Source organism: Panicum virgatum, chromosome 5K, assembly GCF_016808335.1.
Source record: "Panicum virgatum strain AP13 chromosome 5K, P.virgatum_v5, whole genome shotgun sequence".
In the NCBI taxonomy this organism is placed as follows: domain Eukaryota; kingdom Viridiplantae; phylum Streptophyta; class Magnoliopsida; order Poales; family Poaceae; genus Panicum; species Panicum virgatum.
In genome coordinates this window covers 44,671,254-44,682,169 of record NC_053140.1, presented here as the reverse complement: position 1 = coordinate 44,682,169, position 10,916 = coordinate 44,671,254, and the positions used below count along the sequence as shown (strand labels likewise).

Genomic DNA, 10,916 nt, shown 5'->3' with positions numbered 1-10,916 from the left:
CTTGGCAGTCGACACCTTTGCAAGTCTTCATGTGAATCTGACAATCTGTGATGATCGGTGTGCTCTTTGCTAATTTGGGGCATCGATGCTGTCGTGCTTGGCTCAATCCCGCATACGAACCATGTTCAGTTCGGCACACAGATGAACACATTTTTTTAAGATTTTTTTTGGATGAAACACATGTTTGTAAGATTACTAAGCTGTGTCACACTGCTGTACATGCACAAGAACCATGTGCATTTTGCATTGCAGCACCTGAAAATCACGTAGTCATGTACAAGCAACAAAGATTGACAGATGCAAGCCACCACCCTGCTGAAGTGCTGAACCCGGTGGGCGATGGCGCTGCTTTCTTCGGCGCTCGGCGACGGCGAGGCTTGCTTCAGCTGGCGCCTTTGTCCTTCCTCTGCTTGATGAGCTTGAAGAGGCTGGGCATCACCTTCTTCTTCCTCTTGATGGTGAACGACGGCGACCGCGCGTTCCGGATCCCCGCCGCCGACGACACCGACGGCCGCCGTGCCCTCGCCCTCCGCCTCGTCGCCGACACCCTGGTCGACCGCCGCGGCGGGTACGCGCACATCAGCCCCTCCCGCTCCGCCGCCGCGTCCAGGTCGTGCAGCTCCTGCTCCAGCGCCTTCTGCTCACCCCCCGCGCTCTCCGCCTCCGCCTCCGCCGCCGCCCCGGCCTCCCTGGCGCGCATCTCGGCGGCTGCGCGCCCGGCCGCCTCGGCGCGCGCCTCCAGCTCCTTCTCGCCGGCCTTGAGCGCCTGCACCCACGCCTGCGCCGCGGACACCTTCTTGTCCGCCACCACGCGGACCAGCGCCGCGCGCCCGCTCAGGTACTCGTACTCGAACCGCGAGATGGTTATGGTCCCCGACGAACCCTGCGACGCCCTCGCCCGCATCGCGCCCTCCACGGCCGCCTTCAGCTTCTTCATCGCCGCGGCCTCGGCCGCCTTCGCCGCCTCGAGCTCCTTCACGGACTGCTGAATGCGTGCCTCGGTCACGGCGATCTCGGCGGTCGCGCTCGCGGCCTCGGCGCGCGCGCACCGTCGCTCGATCTCGGCCAGCTCCTCCTCCTTCCTCGCCGCCTCTTTCTCGGCTTGCAGCTGCTGCAGCGCCGACGTGAGGTTGGAGACGATCGCCCTGGACCGCTCGCCGGCCGCCATGAGGGTCTCCAGCCGGGCCCTCGCCTTGAGCAGCTTGGCGTTCAGCTGCTGCACCTGCGCGTCCGCCTTCTCCTCCTGCGCCTTGAGCCGGCTCACCTCCTCGGAGACCCGCATGATCTCGGTGCGCGCGCCGTCCATGGACGTCATGAGCTGGAACCCCTCGGCCTTGAAGTTCTCCAGCTCCTTCTTCGCCGCGTCGAGCTCGGCCTCCGCAGCCAGCAGCAGCGCCTTGTCCTGCGCCGCCTCTTCCTTCTTCCGCCTCGCCTCGGCCTCCGCCGCGCCGTCGCTCTTGGCATTGTTCCTCGCCATGGCGCGCACCAGCTCCATCTCGGACTGCAGGACCTCCACGTCGGCGTTCGTCGCGGCGAGCATCGCCTCCATGTCCCTCGCGCGGCCCACGTCTTCCCGCAGCGCCTCGATCTTGGCCCTGGTGGCCTCCATCTCCGCGGCGAACCGCTCCGCCTCGGCGCGCCGCTGGGCGTCGATCTCGCGGCGCTCGCGCTCGGCCTCGATGCGCGCGAGCTCCACCAGGACGTGCTCCTCGTTCGCCTCGTCCACCAGCCGCTTCATCTCGTCGGCCGAGCGCAGGTTGGACTGGATGCTGATCGCCGACGCCACGATGTCGCTCTCGGCCTTGGCCTTGGCCTCCGCCGCGGACTTCACCTCCAGCCGCAGCCTGCGCAGCTCCTGCTTGGCGCGGTCCAGCTCCCGCGCCACCTCCGCGTACTCAGCCGCGTCGCGCTCCTCCTGCGAGCTCTGCGCGTCGGCGCCCTTCTTGCTTGCCCCCGCCGTCCGCATTGTCGGGAGCTCTGATCTCCTGGACGTCGCCCTGGCCTTGGCCTGCTCGATTCGGCGCTCCAGCTCCTTGGCCATGGCGCGGGCCCTCGACAGCTCGGACTCGGCGCCGGCCCTCTCCTTGTCCACGGCGGCCTTGCGTTCATTGAGCTCATCCATGCTGGATTTCGCTAGCTGCTTGATTTCTGGAGACAAATTCTGCAAGCAGCGAGGTGTCCATGAATACGAAACGCACTTCTGTTTTGAAAGGCCGATGTGAAATTCAATCGAGCAGTGCTCAACTACTATTCACAAGAACCATTCAGAGATGAGTTACCTCTAGTCCTAGAGCATCCCTTGCCCTGAACTTCTCCAGCTTCCTCCCACTCCCACCGGTGCTTTCACCAAAGATGCTCCTTGTGGCTCTCACTGAGCTACTCCTTCCCATGGCCTCATCCATGGCGGCCTCCAATCAGAAGCAGCAGCGGACGCAACCTAACAAGAGTCCAAGGAACAAAAACTGGACCTCACCAAGATTAAAAGGCACTGCTGGATTTATTGGTAGTGTTTGTTTGCTCTGAAGGAGAATTTTTTTTGAAGAAACCTGAAGGAGAATTTTTTTTTTTGTGTTGGCAATTAAACGAGGAACTCCGGGCATGTGCGGCTTGCAGCTCGGAAGCCTATCCGGCTTGGCAGGGCTCGGGGCGCTCACTACCACACAGCACGCTCGATCTCACTCTATCCACGGCGGCCTTGTCTGTCGCTGCCCTCCTGCTCGGTCAGTTGACAGTTAGTAGCTCGTTTTGGTGGTTGGATGCAAAGCTTTATTAGTAGTACCACAAATGGGGGACCTTCATTCCTGATCAGGAGGTTGGATGCAAAGCTTTATGAGCCGCATAATTTTTAGATGGTTGGTGTTGAACTACGTCGATGGGGCAGGTTGAATTTGTCGGTGCAGATTTGGACACGTGCATCTTCAATTGTGGTAGTTTTTTCAGGCCATTTCCCTTGCAAGTTCCGGTAAGGAGGCAGTAGATACAGCTAACAGAAATGCTCCATATCAGGTCAATCAGTTGCTTGGCATCTGAAAAAACTAGCTGTTCTTCATGCAATCATGCTGCGGACCTGTTGCTATTCAGCTAGCCAGTCTGAAGAATTGTGGGCCTTGGCATAGACTTTACGGCCCTCTCCGGCCCACCTGGAAATCCCCTGGAGTCGGGCTTGAAAGCCCGATCAGTTGCGATTTCTTCGACCCTTACAGTAGTGTCGTAGTGACAGGATCACAGGTGTCCACTGTCTCGGTCTGATGGAAGAAGCATCGACTTCTGTGTGCGCGTTTCAAGCGAAGGTCTTGGCAATTTCGCTAGGGAGTCACTCGTTTCGCCGGTAGGATTAGGCACCTCAAATTGATCCAATGTTACCCCCCCCCCCTCCTCTTTTTTTCCTTTTGAAGAAATGGCTGCTGTGACCAAACGATACCGCATCCTCCTGGATTTCCATACACTGTTGCGGAGATTGATCCAACTCGGACTTGGGATCGACCTTGGTCTCAAAAAAAAAAAGACTTGGGATCGATCTACTACTACCTCTCTATTTCTCACGACTGAAGGAGAGTAGAGGGGAACAGAAGTAGCCTAATTGCAAAGTTCAGCCGTCGGACCTAATCCAGCCGCTGTAGGCACAGCCGCACGGGATTCGCATCTACCCGCGCCGCCGCCGCCTCGTATTGTCGCCGGCGACTGAAACATCAGGTCTCTCTCTCGTCCAAGCAATACAGTACGGTATATTTTGATGATTTGTTTGGTTGGGATTCGCAATGCTACTTCAATTTATTCAAAACTTTCTCTTTTTTCGGTCAATCAGATCCCATATGTAAATAAATCCTTCAAAAAAAAGATCCCATATGTAAAGTTTGCAACTTTCGTGCCTCTTGTACATTGCCTCTTGTACATTACAACTTCATTTGTAATAAAGTATACCATATAATATGTTCATTGCGTATATCTACTCATGTGGGGTCCAACAAATTTGGATTTTCTATTTTATGATTTTTTTTATTTACTATAATTTTTTCAAAGATTCCATTAAAATAAACATAAAAGAAAAATAGTAAAACCGTCCTCAAACCTGCTCAAGGAGGTCGTGTGACCGATTTCGGGAGTCCGAGGAGGCTGGTCGGCCGGTTTCAAAGTTTAGGAAGAAAAAGCGGACTCGGTCCAAAGTTCAGGGAGGCAAAAAAGACTTTTTCCTTTTACTAGTGACAGCTAATTTCTGTTCATTTGGAGTGAATGCTTTCATTGGTACACATGATAAGTTTTAGTGGAGATCTTCTTTTGAGTTATCTCCAGTTCTCCACCGAACTTTACATATTCTAGTTGGGACTAGTCAGGTCTTTACATTCTATAGGAAATTAGGAATAATCCATTCTCTTATTTTCATTACCCTCTGATTAGAACTCTAATACTTCCCTAGACCTTGTCTGATGTTTTCTTGTTTTATGATTAGTGATTATAAGTTACAATTAACAAACATCCCATGTGCTCCACTAGTGCTGCTGCAATGATTCTTATTGTTCTGCACCTTTGAGCTGCACTGCATTTACATTGGTCATGGAGTTATATTTATAACATCTACTATTCTCTAGAATGAAGCACTTGGAATATCGAAGTTGAATAGCCTAGTTTATATTTGCATTTCTAGTGGCTATATATTCATACACTTGCATATGTGTGTTGATACGATGCTTTGCTGTTTGGAGGCTTCATGAGTATTAGCATATCAGCCAGAAGGTCCAATATGGAGAATATGAGTTGTTCAGCAAAATGGAGACTGGAACTCGGCAAGTGGATAGGACTGCAAGGACTTAATTTTCTGTCGCTTCCTGAGGTATTTAAAATTTCAACTCTATGTGCTGATGTTCTAAGGGGCTCAATAGTGATCTTTTGTTCAAACCTACCACCAGGACGTTGTTTCAAGAATAACAGCAGAAATAACACTGAAGGAAGCTGTCCGAATGAGTGCAATATGCGGTGAGTTGAGAAGAGCCTGGATATACCATCCTAATCTTGACTTCGATATTTCAACAGTGCCTGCCAGTGGTATTGCAACAGTACATGCACGTGGCTCTAACCCCAAGAGAAATCGAAAGTCTCGTCAGCATAATAGGATGTTGGGCATTAAGAGGTTTATTGACACGGTCAATTTGATCCTGGGGAAACACAGTGGTTTAGTAGTCAATAGGCTTGCTGTTAAGTTTGAATTGCATAAGGAACATGCAAATGATATTGATGGATGGGTTTCCTTTGCTATTGCATCAAGGGCAAAGGCGGTGGTTCTCAATTTTTCTCAATATCTGGGACCATATCAAAACAATTATAGCTTCCCATGTCATCTTTTCAACAACCAAAATTCATCTCACCTTCAGGTCCTTCGACTTTATTGTGTTACTTTGGATCCAAGTCATGATTTTTGTGGCTTCTCCAATCTTAGAACACTTTCTCTGGAGCATGTGCTTATATTATATTGCAAGTTTTGCAATTCTTATTATTGAAATGCCCTGAACTGGAGTGGCTAATCATCCGATTGTGCCCCCAACTACATGATTTACATGCTGCTGAACTATTGCAACGTTTGAAATTTTTGTGCGTCCAAGATTGTGCTATCAATAGGATTGAGTTGCATGCCCCTAATCTCACCTCGTTCGAGTACAGAGGTGGTTCAAAAGTGGCTTTTGCACTTAACCAATGCCTGAAGCTGAAGACAGCAAGCATTACATTCCATGTCCAAGACAACCTTGGATACGTTTTTACAGAGATTCCAAATGGATTGCCTCATGTTGAGACTCTACATGTTACAGTGATTGTGAAGACTCGGGTTTCTTTTTTCAGTGCCCTCCAAGATTCTAAAACCTCTAGTCATGTGACATTTTCATTTATGTTTCACAGTATTATTTCTGACTTCCCTTGTCTTCTTTTCAGATACATGGATTTATGCAGGCTCCTCTTGGATTTATCTATTTAAGGCATTTGACCGTGAAAATAACCTTTTCATCAAGGCTTAAACGATTTGGTAAAAATGTAATCCTCCAATTAGCTTATCTTTTGGAAGCAGCGCCCTTTTTGGTGGACCTTCATTTGGATGTAAGATGTTATTCTATCTGCACCTTCATCCATTTCGTATTATTGCAAACCCTCTTTAAATCTTGTTAACTACTGTACTCGCCTGACTGTTGTTCCTTAGACTCTCTATACAGTAATATTCAGTGGCTATAACCTGCAATCGTTGTCTTCATAAGAAATCTGAAAGCTCATACTTAACAGACCATCTAAGTTCAGTCTTAAATATTGTCTAAGCCTGTTTAAATGTGGAATGCTGCAGTCTAAGCGGACTGGCATAACAGATCAATTAGTGATTATATATTTGCCACTGATGTTATCTTTTGCACATAATTGTCATGCTATTGATTTCTTGATACTGGCAAAATTTGTCTGTAGATGCTCTGCCAATCTTGTTGTGAGGAGCCCCCTGATCGAGACGAGATTGCGGATCATCCTCACCATAATCTGAAGCAGGCCTGCATAACCAGATTTAATGGCAATGGAGGCCAAGTTGCACTGGTAAAATATATCCTTAGGAATGCAGTACAACTGGAGCGCATGGCTATAGATCCGAAAGGGAAAATAGTTGGGCCACTGATGGGAGAATACCATGGCCGGATGTCAGCCGAGTCAAAACTCGTGCCAGAAGACAGGAACGGTGTGCTCACAATTTTGTAATAACTGATTCATGACTCATTGACTCGTCCGAGAAGACCAGAAGGGTACCATTTTCATGAGCATTTCCGAGAGAGCATTGAAATGATAGAATCGACAATGTCTTTATTTTTATTAATCTATATGAAGGTTACTAGTGTGTATGAAGGAGAAGATGTTTAAGTTATGCTGGGATACAAATGCACGTACTGATTCTTTGTGTATGTAGAGGGATAGAACGAGAATGTTTGTTTCCTTCAATACAAAATTAAAGAAAAAAAAGTGGAAGGTGTCCTTTGGGTTCTTCTAACTATTTGCTTCTATGTACCAATTTTCTATGCGGTGCAATAATCTAGCTGTTCTTCCTGCTGCGGACCTGTTGTTATTCAGCCAGCCAATCTGAAAAAGCGGCGCAATATGGTAAAATTGGCTAGAGGATATCCTTCAAATGTGGCACTTGCTTCTAACCACTAAAAATATCTAGTCGCTCCGTTCCAAATTATAAGACATTCCAACAATATTGAAGAGTCAATTTTTTTTATGTTTGATCAAATTTATATAATAGAATAATGACATTTATTATATAAACTAAGTACCATTAGATTTTTTATTAGTTATATTTTTATAGTATATCAATTTAATATCATAAAAATCTTTATATTTCTCTCTATAATCTTGGTCAAACTTTAGATTGCTTTGACTCTCCAAGATTCTTGGAATGTCTTATAATTTGGATTGGAGGGAGTATGTGCTAGAAGACACTCTTCAACTATTCTAATTGGGATGGTTCAAGTGTGTCTTCTGGCTTTTAATGGTTATTAGGAGCAAAAGCTTATTTGAAGGATTGTTCTCCAGTCAATTTTGCCAATTGCATTGCTTAGATAAATTAACACTGCGGCCCCTAACGGCCATCCCGGATAATGTGGGCCTTGTGTGGTCAGGCTGATCGCATGGCATAGACTTTGGCCCTGTTTGGTTCTCTGCGCTAGGGAGTGCTAGGAAACTTTGACTGTTAATTACGGTATTAAATAAAGTCAGTTTACAAAATCAACTTCAGAACTCCTGCGCTAGGAACCCTGAAGAATCTAATGAGGCTTTTGACCGCATGATTAGAGGATGGTTACTGTAGTATCACTGTAGCTAATTATCAATTAATTATCGTCATTAGATTCATCGCGAAAAGTTACACCTATCCCTAAAAAGATTTTGCAAATAGACTTCATTTAGTACTCCATGCATTCGAGATTCTCTTTTCGGGAAGTGTGCGCGCTAGAATCCCAGTGTGTTCCAAACAGGGCCTTTATGACCCACCGGGTAATCCTCTGCAGTCGGGATTGAAAGCCCAATCAGTTTTTGATTTCTTCGATCCATTCAGTAGTGACAGGATCACGGTGTCCACTTCCTGGTGGAAGAAACACAAGACTTCCGACAGTGTACTGTACATATGGGCGCGTTTCAAGCGAAAGTCTTGGCATTTTCTCCAGGGACTAGCGAGCTGGCAGCTGCTCCCGCACCATATGTCCTCTTTTCTTGATTTCCTCCATCATGCGACAGCGCTGACGCAATCGCGGCACCCCCTTTTCCAAACGAACAGTGGCCGGGACAAGGAGAAACGACCGCTAAAATTCGGCCCAGCTCACTACTCCTAGTCAAACTGGGCACCCGCGATCATCACCTGACCCCGTACATATAACCTGCTCGTGCCTGAATCCTTGACACAACCCGACCTTGTCACCCAACTGAAGGACACCAAAGCTTTAGCCTCAGCGATGGCGGTGGCAGCAGTAGCAGCAGGAGGAGGAGGAGGGGGCGAGCTGCGGCTGCGGCTGCTGGGCACGTGGTCGAGCCCGTGGGTGATCCGGGTGCGGGTGGCGCTGGGGCTCAAGGGCCTGAGCTACGAGTACCTCGAGGAGGACCTGGCGAGCAAGAGCGACCTCCTGCTGAGATCCAACCCGGTGCACGGGAAGGTGCCGGTCCTCCTCCACGGCGGCCGGCCGGTGTGTGAGTCGCTCGTCATCCTCGAGTACGCCGACGAGGCCTGGCCGGCCGCCGGGCCCCGGCTCCTCCCATCCGACCCCTACGACCGCGCCACGGCGCGCTTCTGGGCGGCCTACGTCAACGACACGGTACGACACCATCGCCAACCATTTTCAGTTGGGGGAGAAACGAGAATCGTCAGAGCTCTCTTCCTTTGTTTGTTCTGCAGTTTCTCCCGGCGTACAGGGCGCTGTTCAGGTCGCTGACGGAGGAGCAGAGGGCGGCGGCGTTCGAGAACGCCGTGCCCAAGGTGGAGGTGCTGGACCGGGCGCTCGCGGAGTGCTCCAAGGGGAAGGCCTTCTTCGGCGGCGACGCCGTCGGGCTCGTGGACGTCGCGCTCGGGAGCCACCTGGTGTGGATCAGGGTGGTGGACGAGGTGGGCGGCACCAACCTCCTGGACGGGGCCAGGTTCCCCGGCCTGGCGGCGTGGGCGGAGCGGTTCTTGGCCGTGGACGCCGTGAGGGAGGTCATGCCGGACGCCGGGAAGGTCTTGGAGCAGTACAAGGGGTTTCGGGCTAAATGGATCGCCGCAGCTGGTTCTACTTCTACATGAACATAGCGTCACCGTATATTTTCGCATGATTGACTGGGGCTGTGTTTAGATATCCAAACTCCTCCCAACTTTCCAAATTTTCCATCACATCTCCATCACATCGAAACATTAAATATAACAAATAACCCATGCATGGAGTACTAAATATAGATAAATAAAAAAATTAATTGCACATGTCTCTGATAGTCTGATGGACACGCTGGACTTTGACGCAGTACTTGACACCTGCTGAGTTCTTTTCTTTAAGTATGTAGTACTACCTGTACTTTTTTTTGGATGGATATATTACCAGTAGTTGGAGATGTAGTATTTGGTGTGTGATTTTGTGTAATAAGAGACCTACGAAACGGTGATGAAAAATAAATGTTCACTGCGTCACCCTGCATTGAAATCGTTGGTGTCTGATTGATGCTGAGCTTGACTGATTGATGCTGAGCTTGACTTGCCCACACCCAACTGCATCCGCGGTCAGCAGCTTATCAACCACTTGTAATCTCAATCATTCCACTCCACGTTCTGCCTCCTTTCTCATCACACGACAGCGCTGACGAAAATCTCCAATTTGCAGTGACACGGGAGCAACACTGTGACAGAACCCGCAAAGTTAAACAGTTTAATTAAATGTAATGGTCATCATTTGAACGCATCAGACGCATTATCTTAATTAAATGTAACCTGACAGCTTGTTTTCAACCCACAGACCAATCGAAACACACCAGAAGTCTCGCGCGACGACGAGCGCAGACGGTACCAGCATGATACAATTTTACAAGATAGTAAACAATATTAAGATATTTACAAAATGACTTTTACATATTAAAGTTGACATAATAGATAATATCAGCGGTAGAGAGTCTAACATGAGGAAGATTTTCATTAGAAACCAACTGAAATAAATTGAAATAAAACGTTAACTACGGAGACATGAGGACGTCACATCGAGCCCACCGATGTGAATCCGGGTTATCTCCTATACCTGAAACAGGGTAAACAACAAACTCTGAGTATACTAATACTCAGCAAGACTTACCCGACTAAGGGTATACTTAGCTCATTATCTAGACATGCAAGACTTTTGGCTGGTGGGTTTGTTTTGCTAAAAAACATCTAAAATAGATCCTTAACTTCAAAATTTTAGCTCCAAATTATAACAATAAATTGGCTAAACATCTATGATTTGCATATCTATAGCAACCAAGGTGGAAACATAATTAATTAGATAACATCAGCATTTATCAACTCGTTTTGTTTCATTTCCTTACTACGATGTGACTCGGAGATCAAGGTGCTCATGCCCGAGAGCGACTGACGTCGAATCGATCCGATTTAACCTTGCAAGGTGGGCCTAACCAACACGGCACGTATTTGCCCCGTCGGACAATACGAACCAAGCATTCCCCTCCCCGCCTCGAACTACAGAACCGCCCCACCTGCATATAGTCAACCGAGCCCTACGAGAGACCACCAAAAGTAAACATATGCATCCCAATTCTCCGCGGCCACTCGACTGCCCTAAGGGGTGGGTAGAAGTTCTGTACTTTCGAAACAAGGCAGTACTAGGCTTACCGGTTTCGACTACCTCCTACTCCCAGCATGCAGTTAGTACAATTCAAACATGATCAGCAGGGCCAAC

General features: G+C 48.7%; 2 protein-coding genes and 1 pseudogene across 2 annotated transcripts; 2 read left to right on the top strand and 1 right to left on the bottom strand.

Annotated features, from left to right (window-relative positions):
• Positions 1–129: 129 nt before the first annotated feature.
• On the bottom strand, positions 130–2,719 carry LOC120707690 (protein PLASTID MOVEMENT IMPAIRED 2-like). The gene is made up of 2 exons (XM_039992661.1): positions 2,280–2,719; positions 130–2,161 (listed from the first exon to the last, which is right to left on the bottom strand). The coding sequence occupies exons 1-2, from the start codon at positions 2,400–2,402 to the stop codon at positions 383–385; spliced, it is 1,902 nt and encodes a 633-aa protein (XP_039848595.1). The 5' UTR covers positions 2,403–2,719; the 3' UTR covers positions 130–382.
• A 203-nt stretch (positions 2,720–2,922) lies between these two features.
• On the top strand, positions 2,923–7,003 carry LOC120707691 (annotated as a pseudogene).
• A 1,342-nt stretch (positions 7,004–8,345) lies between these two features.
• On the top strand, positions 8,346–9,674 carry LOC120707694 (probable glutathione S-transferase GSTU6). The gene is made up of 2 exons (XM_039992662.1): positions 8,346–8,819; positions 8,900–9,674. Exons 1-2 carry the CDS (start codon positions 8,463–8,465, stop codon positions 9,281–9,283), a joined length of 741 nt encoding a protein of 246 aa, XP_039848596.1. The 5' UTR covers positions 8,346–8,462; the 3' UTR covers positions 9,284–9,674.
• The last annotated feature ends 1,242 nt before the right edge of the window (positions 9,675–10,916 follow it).

Coding starts and splice junctions, on each gene's coding strand:
- LOC120707690 (XM_039992661.1), bottom strand. CDS start 2,402: ATGGATGAGGCCATGGGAAGGAGTAGCTCAGTGAGAGCCACAAGGAGC. Junction 2,162..2,279: donor GGGATGCTCTAGGACTAGAG/GTAACTCATCTC, acceptor CGCTGCTTGCAG/AATTTGTCTCCAGAAATCAA.
- LOC120707694 (XM_039992662.1), top strand. CDS start 8,463: ATGGCGGTGGCAGCAGTAGCAGCAGGAGGAGGAGGAGGGGGCGAGCTG. Junction 8,820..8,899: donor CGGCCTACGTCAACGACACG/GTACGACACCAT, acceptor TTTGTTCTGCAG/TTTCTCCCGGCGTACAGGGC.